The following is a 17,684-nucleotide window of genomic DNA, read 5'->3' on the forward strand; positions in this document are numbered from 1 at the left end:
GGTCAAAACTGGGAAGATATAGCCTGATCACGTATATTATCCGAGGGTTGACTAGCATGTGCCTAAGTTTAATTGTGTGGTTGAAACAATGCTAAAATCTTACCAAACCTACCACAATGAGAACAATAGAACATAACATTAAATTTTAAAATACTATAGGAGTATTTGTTGTTACTATAAGTACTTTATACTTGAGAACTAAAACAGGATCTTCATTACTAAGTTGGTAGTTGCTAAGTGGATGCACTAAGGCTATATGTAATTAGGATGTTACAGACTTAGAATCTGTGAAAATTTTACTTCAACCCTATTCTGTGTGAATTTGGAGTTAAGGTCACATATTCGAAGGCCTATCCTGTTTCGATTACATATAACTGGTATGCACTTCACAAATAGCGATGTAACTGATGAAGGTTTTCTAAACAATTATCTATATAGTTCGTCTAATAATTATTTCTTAACCCAATTCTCGCATAGATAACATGGCTGGACTCCATCTCCACGACAACTAGTACCTTCCGAACAAGGTCATTGCTGGTTGGTTTGGAGAAGAACCAAATAATGATCATCCTATCCTTTTGAATGATCACCATGATGAAGACCTTTCTAATGATGCTAACCCCGAACAAGAGGTTGAGAACCTACCCCGAGTAGCTTCCTTTCCAATTCCTAACCCTCGTCCGACTTTTCATGGCCCGACGCCCGAGTGGGTGGAATGCTTGGAAACATGGAGCCAAGGACAAGATCAGCCCATGCCTTGGAACTCGAACTAGAACCCACCATTGCATGTTTAGGACACCAAAATCATTTAAAAGCATGGATGAAAGTGAGTTCATAGCCAATGATGTTCCAGGGCCGTGAACTCCATGTTTAAGGGTCAAAATGCCTTGAAAACCTTCCTTAAGCCAAGAGACAAATTAGGACAAGTACCCTAGTGTGTTTGGGGCTAGCAAACACCACTAAAACACCAAGAGAAGGGTGTTTACGGCCCAAGATATTTTAGGGCCGTGAACTCCATTTTTAGTTGCCAAAGTGCCCTAAATGCCTTCATTGAACCAAGAGACTAGCATAGCACATTACCTTGATGTGTCTAAGACCCAAAACATTCAAAATACCAACACCTAGGGGTGTTCACGGCCGCAAACACATGGCCAATTGGTTCATGGGCCGAAAACTCTAACTAGGGGTGTTTTGATGCCACAAACACTTCCTAAGGCTTAGGCTTGAATTTGGACATGTACTCTAAAGTGTTTATAGCCTAGAAAACATAAGGAATCACATGTGTTAAGGAGTTTATGGCCAAGACAAGCTCTTGGGCCATAAACCCCTATAAAGGGGTCAAATGACACCCAAACACTGGTTTATACCTTCGAACAATTTACCACTTGAGTTGTAACAACTTTAAGCCTCAATTAATGACCCAATGTAGAGTTTACGATCAGGATTTTACTCCCCTGGGCCGTAAACTCCAAAGAATATGGTCATTAGACCTTAAACTCCCATTTGAGGTATTACACTCCTTTGTTGCAACCCATTAGCCTCCTAGCACTTGACCAAAAGTGTTTTCCTCGCGTTAAAATGTTTATACTTGTATAATTAGTGTTTTAATCACTAATTATTTATATACATATGTCTTCATATGTAATTAGGATCATTGTGTGTGTCTAAAGTCTTCACTTGACACCAAGCACTTGCCCGATCCTTCCTTACGATAACAGTCCGTTCAATTCCAGTCACTTACTGTAGGTGCGTGCATACCCGTTAATCAATGTTTTAAATATTTTTAAATGTTTTATGGGGGGGGGGTGATACAAGTAGAATTATTCTACTTATTATATCAATCACATGTGATTAATAAGCAGCATTTATATGATTTAATACTCATTAGCCGTTTTACTAAACAATTTCCTTCAAATGATTTTCATAAACATTTTATATGTTTTAAAACTCCTTATTACACTGTACATTTTACTCTGTTTATTACATTTCAAACTTATTTACAATTCTGTTTCAAACAAATGTTTCTTTATATTAAACTGTTTTATCAAACCCATGCCTTCAAACTGTTTTATAGATTGACATCAAGTCGATATTTTCTTAGAAAATATTTATGTTCAAAAGTTTTACAAATTTTATTTTATGCTTTTAAATTATAAATTGCATGCCTCTATATGTATAGATATATAAGAAATGTTTAAAAGACATAGGAAGGCTATCCACCCTTTTTCCTTTTCGCGCTTGAAATGTGGTCTGGTGGGATGTCGGGTACTCGTCCGAAGGTCGTTTAAATATTAGTTATATAACATATGTACATATATAGTCATAGAGGCCTTTCCAGTTCATCCCATGCCCTTGGGTAGCAAGGGTATACATCCATGTCCATACGTACAAGTTAGATTACTAGTAAACTACCATATGGGTAGTTTAGGAAGATACTAGAACTATTACTAGAACGCAATATCATACAACGAGTCAGTTCATTCATGAGTCAACACTTTCTAGATCATTACTGTACATTACTATACTTGCTAGATAGAGAGAGCATACATTACAGCTAGAACATTACAGTACATTACTATAGATGCTACATAGAGAGAGAACACACATTACAGCTAGCGTACGTGGAACATTACAGTACATTACTATACTTGCTAGATAGAGAGAGAACACACATTACAGCTAGCACACGTGGAACATTACAGTACATTACTATACTATTACATAGATATGCTTACATGATCACACTTACATATACATAGGAGAAACGTCACTAGGTCCTATAGCACGGAACCAGTTCAGGATCTAACTATACTGATGAATCACAACGCAATTGTGATACTTCTATCGAGTATACATGATCATAGTAATGTGGATGCTCAAGTCTTGCATACATGCAGTGGTCGTGGGTAGGTCCTAAAATCCCTTTGATAGGGGAGCGTATAGTCTGGGATCTAGACATCACATTATACCTTATCCCTCAAATAAGGCAGTTGAGTACCGATGTAGTTATTTATATCAAATACTATAGTACTTGGAAGTATTACCCTAGATTTAAGGTAATAGGTACGGTTGTAGTTCGACACTACACCATAGTACTATTTCTTTTCCCATTACATTCACTTCGTGAATATTCACACGACGCACGGTAATGTAGAAAACTATATTTTTGAAAATGATAGTCAGACTTGGGAAATACTCACTCTTACAGGAGACACACACAAACACTAGATGCCTTGGTAGAAGGCTACATATAGATCAGTTAAGTCTTGGTAGAAGACTCCCGGTTATAATAGGAATCATAGGGATTTCTTGGTTTTTTTTTCAAACATTTACAGTTGTTTTACAAACATTTTCATACTTACAATTCATATAAATACAAATTCTTACATACAAATACTTACATACAAATTAAGACACTAAAATACTTATGATCTCACCAGCTTCAAAGCTGATACTCGCTTTCAAAATTACTTGTATCCTCAGGTCATCATAGACAGGTACCGATGCAAGGATTAGGGAAGATGGAACTCGTTGAAGACTCATCTTTCATTTTGATTTATGCTTTAGTGTTTATCAAAATTTGACAGAACACACTTGTATAATAATTATATTATTAATGCAATGGATGATGTTGTTGCTTGTTTACTACTTTTCATTGTTGTGATACTGTACATGACGTCCTCCGCACCAAAACGTTTCCGCCGTTCTTGGTTTTGGGGTGTGACACTTTTTCGACGTTCCTTATATGGACGCGTAGGTGAGATTATGCTCTACAACTTTCTTTTAGACTCCGCCAGCTAATTTTGACTTTAACTTTTATTATATTATTTTAGTTGGCCGGGATAGGAAAACTACGTTAGGAATTCACAACTCCTTTATCTAGCATCTGTTTTCGTCTGTCTTTTTACTGATGGACTAATATTGATGAGATCTTCGATTCTCGTTTAGATCGTTTCGGCTAGAAATCACTCGATCTCATATTTGAACTTCAGGCTGCATACTGCTAAGCTGAAACTTAGAAAAATCATAACTTCATCATATGAAGTCAGATTTTGACATTCTTTTTATGCATGCTCTCGGTTTAACGTATTCTACGACTTTCATGTAGATCACTAAGGCCAAATATCGCTCTAACTTAAATTCACTATTTACGTCGCGCTGTGTCATGCTGGTTTTGTCACGAAACTTCGATAGGTCATAACTTCTTCGTTATAACTCGGATTTCGGCGTTGTTTATATGTACGGAATCCTTATAACATATACTACAACTTAGTTAAGATTAATCCTTCTAAATAATCTTCCATCAAAAAGTCATTTTTGATGCTTATCATCTCTAAATTGACTAGTCCGGATCTACGGGCGTTACAATTATCTCGCCTTTAGGATGATTACGTCCCGGAATCAACGAAATAGGGCTTGTATAATGATTCTATAGATTATCTTTCCATATTAAGTAATAACCGTGATGCTAAATCTTTCATCTGCTTTTCGTACTATGTTGGACTTTCAATCGTAACCTTTGAGTTACAAAATAAATCCTTATTGTGGACTCATTCTTCTTCTTCTTCTTCTTCTTACGGAAAGTACTTTCCTTATCAATTTGTAACAGACCGATGGGTCATGTTCTAATAACCTTTCATCGTATGAAGCAACGCTCAGACTCAAGTCTCTCAGGGTCAAATTCCAGAATGGAATATACCTTCTTTCATATTCTAATGTGATACAATCACATTTTAGTATGTAGCATTTCTAGCTACCAACTTCTCTAACACCGAGCGCGACACTGTTGATCACATTGATTTCAATCTTCTGACTTAAGTCAAATGCTACATCAAACTTGGTTCTCTGAACCATGTAACAAACTCATCATAGTCGGACTCAATTTGGTAAGACCACTAGGGTCGGAATAACAAGCATCTTACCAGTCATTACTGAAACAATGGTAATGCCATATTTTAATAAAACAAAATCAATTACTAGATTCTTGGTAACCTTGTGACTTCCCTTAATCCAAGTGTGAGTCCTGTGCTTCCGGTAGTATAAGTCTCTACTACCATTCACACCTACTCATACTCGTCCCAAGTATTGTCTTGCAGTCAACCAAGTCACCATACAAAATCACACAATCATTCAACACATCAGATAACAAAAACAGGGTTTATATTATTTCTTGAAACGATTACACAAAGGTTCAAGTTCACCCTATACTATGCCTCTAACACTTCCTGATACTAGCAATATCCTGATATGAAGTCTTCATCCTTGCTTCCTCGCATTGTCATCTACTTCGTCAAGGATAATTTGGAATGCTCTTTCCTTTAGTTGTGGTAGCACATTCGGCCTTGTAGCCCCTTCTCTTCTTGGGTAGTTTTGCTTGAAGTGTCCTTCTTCACCACACTTAAAGTAGGCTTCTCTTTTGGTTGTGCATTCACTGTCATAATGACCATTCTTCCTGCATTTGAAGCTAGTCATCTCTTTAGAGCATCTCCCAATGTGCTTGCTCTTGCACTTCTTACACCATTTTTCTCCTTCTTTAAACTCCTTCGAATCAGACTTCGAGAATTTTCTCTTCTCTTCAGACCTTAAGGATCCTTCAAACATTCTTTTCTCGCCAACTTCGGCCCTCTCCAGATTCTTTTCCCTTATCTGGGTCTCGACGTTCTTAGAAGCTCAGATGGCAGCTTTCAAAGTGGTTGCTTGCTTGACCATCAGACCAAAGTCTGCTAGTAATCCACGAGCAAAATTGTTAGCCTTGGAGAGTTTAGTTGGAACTAGGTAAGGAACAAGCTTCATTTTATCTATAAAACTAATAGCGTACTCAGTGACGCTCAATCTTCCCTTCTTCAAATTCTGGAACTTACTGTTGATTTCTAGAATATCCTGCTCAGAGTAGTATTGTATTTTTAGTTGCACTACAAAATCTGCCCAAGACATCTTGCTAGCTTCTCCCTTGGGCATCGAACCAGGTAGTAGATTCAACCAGCTCAGCACTCCAGACTTTAACAGCGGAATTGTGAGAGCGGGTCTTCTGTCTGTTGCTACACACGCAACTCTCGAACATCCGTCTCAGAGATCCAGTCCATAACTTCCACTGGTGTCGGGCTTCCTGATAGACACGGTGGTTTGGATGCCATGAAGTCCTTGTACTTGCATCCACGCCCTTCATTTCCTCCATCCTGGTTATTTTTCCAAACAATTGGTGGGTTGGCTTGACCAACAATCCCACTAAAGTTTCCTCCTTCCGACTGCCCTTCATTAAATTCGGGTTGTTCAATCGGCATTGAAAGTCCTTCACAATTCTACTGAAGCAGACATTTAGTTTCCTTCATTTGAAGATCCAACATCATATGAATCATCTCTTGTACCCTAATCATTTTCATTGGCTCAAGTACTGTTGCTACCACAGCTGCTTGCTCAACCACATGTGGTCGATTCCTGTTTTCGTTCACGTTTCCAGCTCCACTTCTGGTTCTTGCCATTTTTTATCTATACCCCGAATAAGTTGAATTTAGATCTCTATTTTGATAAACATTCAAATCATCCTTATCACTTCGAAACATTTACATGCTAGTTCTAATATCGTAGTCGTACGCTTAGAATCCTAAACACATAAGGTTTCCAGATCCGGTCAGCAACAGAACATAGATCCGAACAAAAAATTCCATATATGACAAACATATAGGATTTAGTAGATACAAGCATTTTAGGCATCTTTCCTAAAATATACTAGTGCTCGTGTCTAAAATGCGGTTGACACTCATCTAACAATCATCACTTAGCATTCTAAGTTTATGTCTAGAAATCCTATAAATTCCTAGTTCGCTTAAAATAAGGCTCTGATACCAACTGTGACATCCCCAATTTCACGGCCAGAAAAGACCAGTTTGTTTATGCTTTCTTTTAAAATCAGAGTAATCGTTTAAAGAAAACTGCTGCGGAATTTGTTCCCAAACAAAATGTGATAAGAATTTATCAAAGCATTTCTTTAAAGAAATGTATTTTCATTAAATAACAAAATCTCAGGATGTCAAGTCCCGATACAGACCAAAAGCAAAAATGGTATAAAATAGACCTTACAAGAGTTATTTATAACTACTGGCCTATAATCCAAAATCTCTCGTTATGCCAGCCAACTTATGCTCTCGTGCCATAACCTGTAATACAAAGAAAACTGCATGGGTCAGGCTTGGGAGCCTGGTGAGCATATACGGTTTTCAACCCACAATGTTATATCATATATATATATATATATATATATATATATATATATATATATATATATATATATATATATATATATATATATATATATATATATATATATATATATATATATTAGAACTCACAAACTTATACAATTTCACCATACAAAACAACTCTTATCCCACACCGCCAATCCTCACAATGACACGATCTAATCTCTCGTATCAAAATTTACCACTTTACCTGATCCCTACTCATGGATCTACAACTAACCTCTTGATCTGATCCATACTACCGAATCTAAAACTAATCTCCAGATCTAATCCATACTCCCGGATTTAAAACAAATCTCCTGATCTAATCCATACTCCCGGATCCAAAACTGTGCCCAATCCATACTCCTTGATTAGTAACAAGTTTATCTCGTTAATTGACAGTATCATTTTCGAGACCCCTCTCGCAATATGTGTCAGTGGGTTTTTAGAGTACATCGGTGAACATCATGTTCACAACACGTACAAGTTGCGAGCCTACTAGTGTTCTACTGGATTGTCTAGAATAGTCTGTGGTTGTCATCCCTACTCTGTTGAATAACGGGGGCCATCGTGTTTGGGTAAAGGTTTCACTGATTTTTCACCTGTCACCCTCACCTCAAGATCTATATCACCTTTTATCTCATTATCCAACTCATCTTTTATCACACACCAACTATCTCATCTACCACTGTTCTACCCAACATATTTGTAGATATAAAATACATATACAGTTTAGATCATATAAAAACTATATAAAACATCCATTCCACACTCATCTCAAATAAGCAACAATATATAAACACATAGCATGTTTCTCATAGCAAATACTTCATATTTTATGTGTTAGAAGAAAGTGACTACACATTGACTCATAACATATATGTAATACATTCAACCAATACTTGTATTAAAATCGTGTTTATGAAACGGACTATACACTCACTTGATCAGAAGATGATCGGATAGCAATACGGCTCTAAAAGTAGTATTCTTCGGTGAAACTGGAATATCTTCAAACATCGGGCTTCTTGCAGAGTTTCGACTTGAAACTCTTTTCTTCTCGGCATCTTTGTGGCTTCGGGAATTGCTTCGGGTGTCGGGATGATTCCGTAGCTTCAGGGGTACTTCAAGATAGTTATGGAGGGTATCGGGAGTGAAAGAGAAAAGATGGAGCAACCAAATTCGGCTGACCCTCAATTTCTATTTATAGGGACAACATTATGTACTCACCTCGTGAGTTTCCAATGCTCACATCGTGAGCCTAGTAGGTCACTGTGTTCATCACTCGTCCACTTGGTCTAGAGGGTGTCCAGTTTGTGCTCACGTCGTGAGTTCTGACACAACCTCGAAATTTGTGTTCCGAACTTCATAAATCCATATCTTTTGCATACGAGCTCCGTTTTCGACGTTCTTTATATGCACGTGTAGTTGAGATTACGCTCCACAACTCTCTTTTAGACTCCGTTGGCTAATTTTGATACTAACTTTTATTATATTATTTTAGTAGGCCAGGACAAGAAAACTCCGTTAGGAATTCACAACTCCTTCATCTGACGTTTATTTTCGTCTGTCTTTTTACCGTTGGCCTACTATCGATGAGATCTTCGATTATTGTTTAGATCGTTTCGGCTAGAAATCACTCGATCTCATATTCGAACTTCAGGCTGCATACTGCTAAGCTGAAACATAGAAAAATCATAACTTCCTCATACGAAGTCAGATTTTGACGTTCTTTTTATGCATGCTCTCAGTTTAACATATTCTACGACTTTCACATAGATTTCTATGGCGAAAGATCGCTCTAACGTAAATTCATTATTTACGTCGCGCTGTATCGTGTCGATTTTGTCGCGAAACTTCGACATGTCATAACTTCTTCGTTATAACTCAGATTTCGACGTTCTTTATATGTACGAAATCCTTGTAACATATACTACAACTTAGTTAAGATTAATAGTTTTAAATAATCTTCCATAAAAAAGTCAGTTTTGATGCTTATCGTCTCTAAATTGACTAGCCCGGATCTACAGGCGTTACAGGTTAACAAAATTGAAACTTTTAGATTTCCAGAATTGCGTTCTTTCTTTTAAATTTTTTTGATATCTAGCATTTAATTGTCTTTTCTGAGCAATATGATCCTTAGCCGACTTATGAATTCTGTCTCTAGGTTTCTATTTTCTAACAGATGTGGATGTTTGCTCAGAGGAGGTTTCACTCAGGATATTATTAGTGCCACTAGGTCCTACTTGATCATAATGAAAGTCAAAATGATTCAGTGGTTCTGAAATGTATTTTCTTTTCATTTTCCAAGAGGTCATTTCAGAAAGTCCTTTTGTTTCGTCTGAATTATCTGTTGGACCAGACCAGAAAAATTCATCACATCCATCAACATTATCATAATTTACAATGGACGTTAGTTCTGATGTGTCATTTTTATTTAGTCTAGTTTTTATGACAACTTGATTAGGGACGGTTTGTACTTTCGGAAATAATATAGCTTTTGCTTTTAAAATATCTGAACCCTTATTTTCAATAACACGAACATATTCAACTAAGTTTCAAGAATCAAAATTTTCTTTGGTTCGGATACATTTTGTACAAATGTTGAACAATCAATCTCATCCTCTACATAAATCTCACTCATGTCACTTTCGTCAAATTCAGAAACATTTTCAGCATTAAAAGTGTTTTCCAAACTCAATTTTGTGCACAAAAAGTCAAATCTTTGCATAATATCAGATTTAATATGTTCTTTATCATTTTCATCCATCATTTGCTTTAAATTGCTTTTATGTTCTTTGGACTGAATATATGCTTAAATTTTGTCAAGTCTAATTTTGTAAGATTCAGATATATCATCCGAGAACACAATGGATTCGCACTTATAGCACTCTGCATTGATTTCATCCTCTTTCAGTTCGAGAAAGGGTAAAATCATTTTGTGTATATTTTTACCTATTTCACAATCAAGATGCAATTGAGTAATGCTAAAATATAACCATTTTACAATTAAATAAAAAATGTTTCATTGTTTCAACAAAGCAAGATTGTCACTCTTAAGATAAATGACATCATCCCTTGACCTAGTTAACTCTAATTCCAACTTCTCTATCTACATACTCCTCTCTTCAGTTTTATTCGTTACCCTGCTGATTTGATCACTTACGTTAGAATTATTTGAATGAGTTCTTTTTAAACTATCGCTAAAATTAGTGAAAGTAAAATTCAGATCGTCTAATTCAGTTTCGTAACATGTAACAGGAATATCAAGAGATTAGAGTATAGAGTGCACCTTACTGATGACTTTCATGCATTCACTGACCTACTCAGAAACATGTCTTGCAGCAAAATAGTTGTCAGAAGTCCGGCTGTTATCAGCGGCATATCCTCACTGCTCTTAGACATCACTACAGACCATCAAGCATCTTCCCTCGTTCTCCGGAACTCCAGACTTCACTACGAAACATCCACCATGTGTGGGTTTCCTAACTTCCTTGTCTTCTGAATCTGTTGACTAAACTTCAACACATCCAAACTTATTATCATCCTCCTGCATAATCAAAGCAGGCTTAGCACTATCAACACTTTATTTCTTTCTAAGCTATTTTAATTTTTAAAGATAGTCAGCTTCATCTTTCTCTTCTTCCTTCTTTTCACTTATCCTTCTCAACATACACTCCTTGGAAAAATGGTTCTTGCCTTGGCCATAGTTATAGTCATACCCATAGTCTCCTAACAACTTATTCTACTGTTTATCTTCAGAACTGAAGTTTCCTGCTTTATTTCCGCCTTTAAACCAACCGAAGTTCTTTTTGATGAATTTTTTCGGATTAGAAATCATCATGGCATATTCTTCCTTGGTAAATTCAGAATCTGAGATGTCAGATTCTTAATCTTCTTCAGTAACCTTTTTACCCTTCGCAACAAGGGACAACAATCCCATCTTGGAGAAAAGCTTAACATCTTTTGTTACTTCATCTTCGTGGGACCTCAAAATTCCCAACAGCTTTTCCAAAGAATAAGTTTTAAATTGTTCATGAGCTTTAGCCGTGGACACTACAGCTTTCCACTATGATCTCAAACCATTCGTAAACGTGACTTTTTGCTCTAATGGTTCACGCCTGATTTTGTGTTTTAACATCCTTCTCAAGAGATGATTAAAACGATTGAATGTTTGATCAAGTTTCTCTTCTACCCTTTGAGCAAAGGCACCAAACTCTGATAAAAGCAAAGTTTGTACAAATTGTTCCAGATCTGCATTTCTTGAATAGAGTTCCTTTAATCTATCCCATATCTCCTATGCTGTATCACATGCACTTACCAGACGAAAATTATCTGGTGGGAGAGCGAATAAGATAATTCTCAACGCCTTGACGTTGATTAACAACTTTTCTTTCTCATCTTGAGCAGTATGTTTATGACCAACCAGAATAGCGTTGTAGTCGGCTTGAGTTTTAACGATCTTCCTCGTAGCCGTGTGAGTGAAGTTTTGTTGTGTCATAGTGTGACAACCGTCAAATTGAAGTCAAGTCAAAGTCAAAGTCAAACCGGTCAATCTTGTATAATACTTGTATGATTAAAAGTTATTCTATGAAAACGTACATTTGTATGTCAAGAATTCAAGTGTCTCAATAAATCTATGTGTTTATCAATCTGAAACCCTAAGAAGGGAGTTAAACGCATAAAAACACGACTATAGACCCTTTTAGGGACTTAAAATAATCATAAACGAAGTATAATGGGGTCCACGGACCTTGCATTGCAAGATTATTCGATGAAAATGGCTAAAAGTGAATCTCTCTCAAATCTCTCCCAAATCTCTCTCAAACTTTTTATAGTCAACCAGGTCATCCCGACCCTTAAATTGACCAAAAACCACTCGAATCGGTGAGTTATATAGAAAAACAGCTAATTAGGACCGAAACTCCTCTTAGGAGCCAAACCTCCTGTCAGAACCGAACATGTTAGAAGCCTCTCGCACCTTCGCACCTTCGCACCTTTGGTTCCTCGCAGGCAGCAGCCGAGGCCGAACTTTGGTCCCTCCCCCCTCGCACCTTTGGTTCCTTCTCCTTCCCTCTCAGGTCCTTCTTCCATTCTCTTGGTTCTTACCTTCTTAGAGCCGAACCTCGTAGGTTCGGTCCCTAAAGCCGGTTTTTGACTACTTTCGCCTGTTAAACCCGTTTTTGACGTTTTTTTCACCAAATTCATATTTTTACCATTTTTAACCCCCCAAAAATCATATTTTATTTATTTCTCAAGGATTTATTAATTTAAAATCATTATTTTATATTAAGAAAGATATTTACCCCACAAGTGGGTCAAGTGTGCCCACTTGCCTTTCATGTGTCACCCTCTCATTTGCCACCTTATTCACATCACACAAACCAATGCACACATCACTTCAAACTCACAAGTTTCTCAAACAACCTTCTATATAAAGAAATCCCTAGAGGATTTCTTGATTTACTTGCTCATTTCAAACATACACACTTCTCATATCACCTCAAGCAAGCTTCTTTCTCTTTATTTTCCAACACCTTGTGCAAGTGTTCTTGAGTTGCTACTGCACTTTTTAGTAATTATCCATCTAAACTCAAGTGTTATTCCATAATTTGAAAACACTCTTGGATCATTGACTCATATCTTAACACCAAAAATCGTTCTTAGGATCATCCAAACCTTCACGTGTTCATCAAGTGTTCTTGACTTGATACTCGTCGTCTTCGACCTTCCACTCTTCCAATAATCATTCAAATTGAGTTCATACCCTTTAAATTTTCTAATTTTCTTTAATTTTTAGGGGGGGATACAAGTTAAAACACCAAAACAAATTTGAAACTTAATTTGATAGCTTACAACAGAAATGTTGTGACCTGTTCACGAACTGTTTTACCCAACTTAAACTTAATATTTTTCAAAACTGTTCAATATGAAAATAGCTCAGGTTTATACCTTTAAAATGACTACTTGCACATCTCCACACGTTTTTTCTACAATATTTGGTGATTTTTACAAAACTGCCTATCACTGCAGCAACGAAATCGGACCCGGTCATGAAAATGAACATTTTCACACTGGTTTGAGACCACCAAAAATTATAAAAAAATTTGTGAACATAGTAGACTCTTTTTTTTCGAAACTCTCCAAGTTTACAGATTTAGTTATTGACTTACGATGTTTTTTCTATAAATAATCAAAAGCAGTGACAGTTAAGAGTTAAAATTGTTAAAAACAAGTTTAAGAGTTATTCACACCTTGTAACATGTTGAGCAAGGTGTTTAAGATTCTATCTTAGCATTTTGAATGTCATTTAATTGAAATACAAGGTCATGCATAACAAGGTTTCATTTAAACAATAAAACATTTTGATAAACAATAATAGGTATAGTTTTGACAGCTCATTTAACAAAGAAATGGTAATACAATATATTTACAAAACGGGTATTTTATTACGAAACATGTGAACATGTTAATGCATAAATTTATGAGACATTCATCTTCGGAGTACTCTTTAGTACAACAGTAAAGTCCTGTAGTTATAGCCAGAATCTCTTGTAGGAGAGCGTGATAGTTGTGTATAGATCTATATTGGGTTTGACAACCCGCACCTAAGCTGCTTGCAACAGCTAGACCAACAGGTCTGGGGTGACAAGTGTCATAACATTTCGACGCTTGAAGAACGTCGAGTACGAGGCTTTCGAGTCATAGTATGGTTATAACAACTCACATGGGGAAATAAGAAACACACAGTTCACAGGAATTTAAGGATTTCACAAAAAGGGAGTTTTATTTAAATATAAAACCACATATAAGTATGATGATTTATTTACCTACATATACTAAGTCTTGTTTCAGTTAAGATTACAATAAACCTTTTAGAAAATATTGGATTTTCTGGAAACAAACTTGTAACAAACGTTAAGGAACAACATTCATTTTTCATTCATAAATTGCTTATGGACTCACTAGCTTTAATGCTGATACTCTTTCAAAAACAACTTGTATTCTCAGGTAATCTGTAATACAGGTAATCACAAGATTTTTGAAGGCAAGACGCTAAGGCGCAGATTTCTTTTGAATTATTTTGACATCATATGTAATTTATTAGGAAACCTGTATTTTTTTTGCAACGATGTAACCATTTAAATTATATTTATGATGGTTGTGTTTTGCTTTCTTCACTATGGTTATGATACTGAGTATAACGTCCTCCGCCCTCGAACGTTTCTGCCGTTCCGGTTTGGGGGTGTGACAGATTGGTATCAGAGCTTTGTTTATAGTGAACTAAGTATATCGAACCACGTAAGATATACAAACTATAAATACAACGGGACAAAATTCTCTGACGTAGCTTTTCAAAAATACTTTTAAGAATGAAAATTTGTATTTTTTTAAAAGTATTCATGCAATCGCACTCACTAGTTCAGTATCACAATGGCAATAACATAAAAGTATTGAGACAAGTTGGACACCATGATCCAGCTTCGGGGTATGTAGTCAGATCTTGGACGAATATAGCCTGATCAACTATATTTAGCCATGGTATGACCAACATATGCCGAAGAATGATCATGATGAGCAACAAGTCTTCAACTTACCAAAAACCTCGAGAATCAAACGTAAAAAATACTATAGGAGTATTTTAAAACAAAAACCGTAATAAGCACATTATAAATTGCGATAACTAACTTCTTATACCGAAGCTATCGCGACATCCTTCTTATCCCAATTCTCGTACAGGCGCAATGACAGGATTTCACTTGCCGGGTGACCCCTATTTCCCCAACCAAGGGAATACCGATTGGATTGTGGAAGACCCAGAGGAAAATTCCGAAGAAGAACCCATGGAGGATGAAGAACCCATGGAGGACGAAGAGACCGTAGAAGAGGAAGAGTCAGTAGACGGTTAAGAGGAAGAAGACTCAGATGGAACCGAATCCGAACCCGAAGTTTACAACCCACACCCTGCCCCTATCCCTCCGCAACACTTCCAAGGCGCGACGCCCCAATGGGCCGATACTATACATTGATGGAGTCAAGAGCAAGGACAACGACCTCCCTATGGCATGCAACGAGGTTTCTACGACCTCAGTAGAGGAGGATCAGCCGACAGAGCCCTCCCTATCATGGTTCACCGTGTCACACGCCATGAAGAACAAACTAGGATAAACATCCACCACTTTATGGAAATTAGTGCAACCAGCCAAGTCAACCCCGTTCGCATCCGCTGGATTGATGAAGACCACGATCGAACTCGAGACCGCACCGAAATTCTTCGAAGGGAAATGGCCGCGACCCTAACTGAAGTACAAGAACTCTGGGAACACCGAGCCACCTTAGAAGAACGTCTGACAAAAGCAGAGCGCCACACGGCAGAATCTAGAGCTGAAATGAGGGAATCCAAGAGCTTCGTGTCTTTACTTCGTGATCCTCAGAGCTTCAACCGCCGCAAGTAGTGCCTGCACTGCTCGCTTCAGTTTAATCTAGTTTTATGGTTAAATATTACTATTATTTTCTAGTACTCTATGTCGGATCCCGCGATTTAAGTGTTTCCACTTCGGGGGTCTGTTAGGCGGTCAAATTTTTCCATACATTGATGTAGTCTAGACCCTTATAGGGTCAAATTTTCCCAAATATTGTATACGAAGTTATATCAATGAAATTGACACACTATTTGTTTTATTGGGAACATTACAGCAAGTTCATAACAAGGGTTATTTTTAGATTAAAAATTTACTGGTGTCCGATTTATGATTGTTTGATGTATGAATCCAGGTTATATATAATTTAGACCATGTCGACCTAGAAAATGTTGGTTCCGCCTTGGATCCTATTCCTTTTTTGGTTATGGGCCCAGGGTAGAACCATTGAATTTGAAAGTCTACTTACTCTTAATTATATGTAAATATTATACATCAAGTGATTGTTGGACGGGCCCAGTATGGATTCTATTACAGACATCTCATGAGAATCAAAACTATCAAAATTCATAAAGTCTATATTCCATTACCTATAGACCTCTAGTATGGATGGATTCATACAATTCAAGTCGAAACCGTGATGCATTTAAAGAACTAATAATGTTTAGTTTTTAACTCTCGACTTGTGAGTGTTGTCAAAGAATTATTGTCTTTTCATTCTTGATATGGCAGAAAATACCACCTTGTAGAAATCCTAGACGCGGCGGTGCCACAGGAACTGCAGTGGCACCACCGCCACCACCTCCTCAGTTCGACCTGGTAATGTTCCAGGCGGCTGTAACAGCCGCAGTAGCAGCCGCCATATCCCAAATAAGCACCAACAATGCGGGTGGTGCGAGTAATGGTGCCACAAATTCTAACAACGGGGACAGCCAGGGACGCTCAAGAGAGTGTACCTACAAAGACTTTACTAATGCCAAACCCAAAACTTTCAATGGGAGCGGAGGTGTCATAGCATTGCTTCAATGGTTTGAGAAGACCGAATCTATCTTTAAAATATGTGCATGCCATGAAGCAAACAAGGTCAAGTTTGCAGCATGCACATTCTATGAAAGGGCACTCACCTGGTGGAATGGCCACGTCAAGACATTGACACTTCCGGTGGCTAACTTGATAACATGGGAAGACCTGAAAACCATGTTGATGAAGGAGTACTACCCAAGGGGCGAGATAGAAAAGTTGGAAAAGGAACTTTGGGGTCTCAAAATGGTAGGCTCTGATATCCTGTCTTATACCTCAAGGTTTAGTGATCTAGCCATTCTGTGTCCAGGGATGGTTCCGTCGGAAAGCAAGAAGGTGGAATGATACATATGGGGACTATCTTCACAACTTCAAGAAAACGTATTGGCCTCAAAGCCAACTACCTTTGATAGTGCCAAAGAACTGGCACATCAACTCATCGACCATAAAGCCAGTCATGGCACTGTGACAACCACCTCCAAGCAAGCTAAAGGGAGAAACAACAAAAGGAAGCTTTTGAACAAGAAGAAGGATCAACCTGCTAAAGATCCTGCCAAGAAACAACAAGTGGATGTTGTGAATGCCGCCACAACTACTGCCAACCCAACTCCGATAAGGCAATACGTCGGGAACCTACCAAAGTGCAACAAGTGCAACTTTCACCATAATGGCGCCTACTGTGAAATGCATTGCATCAACTGTAACAAAAAGGGGCACGCCGCTCGATTTTGTAAAGCTCAAGTCAAACAAAATGCATAAGCTGCCAATGACGGAGCAAGTCGAACCTGCTATGATTGTGGTGAGGCAGGGCACTTCAAACGCAGCTGCCCGAAAGCATGAAACCCTAACCCGGGTGAAGTGGACAGAGTTTTGGCGATAGGCCATGAGGAAGCAGTTGCAGACCCAACCGTGGTCACCGGTACGTTTCTCCTCAACAATACATACGCATGCATTCTTTCGTTAGTGGCGCAGAGAAAAGCTTCGATTTAAACGCTTGCTTAAACAA

General features: G+C 37.6%; 1 protein-coding gene across 1 annotated transcript; it reads left to right on the plus strand.

Annotated features, from left to right (window-relative positions):
• Nucleotides 1-14,983: 14,983 nt before the first annotated feature.
• Nucleotides 14,984-17,437, plus strand: LOC111889919 (uncharacterized). The gene is made up of 3 exons (XM_023886063.1): nt 14,984-15,136; nt 16,391-16,927; nt 17,075-17,437. The coding sequence occupies exons 1-3, from the start codon at nt 14,984-14,986 to the stop codon at nt 17,435-17,437; spliced, it is 1,053 nt and encodes a 350-aa protein (XP_023741831.1).
• Nucleotides 17,438-17,684: the final 247 nt, after the last annotated feature.

Source organism: Lactuca sativa, chromosome 9, assembly GCF_002870075.4.
Source record: "Lactuca sativa cultivar Salinas chromosome 9, Lsat_Salinas_v11, whole genome shotgun sequence".
Classification (NCBI taxonomy): domain Eukaryota; kingdom Viridiplantae; phylum Streptophyta; class Magnoliopsida; order Asterales; family Asteraceae; genus Lactuca; species Lactuca sativa.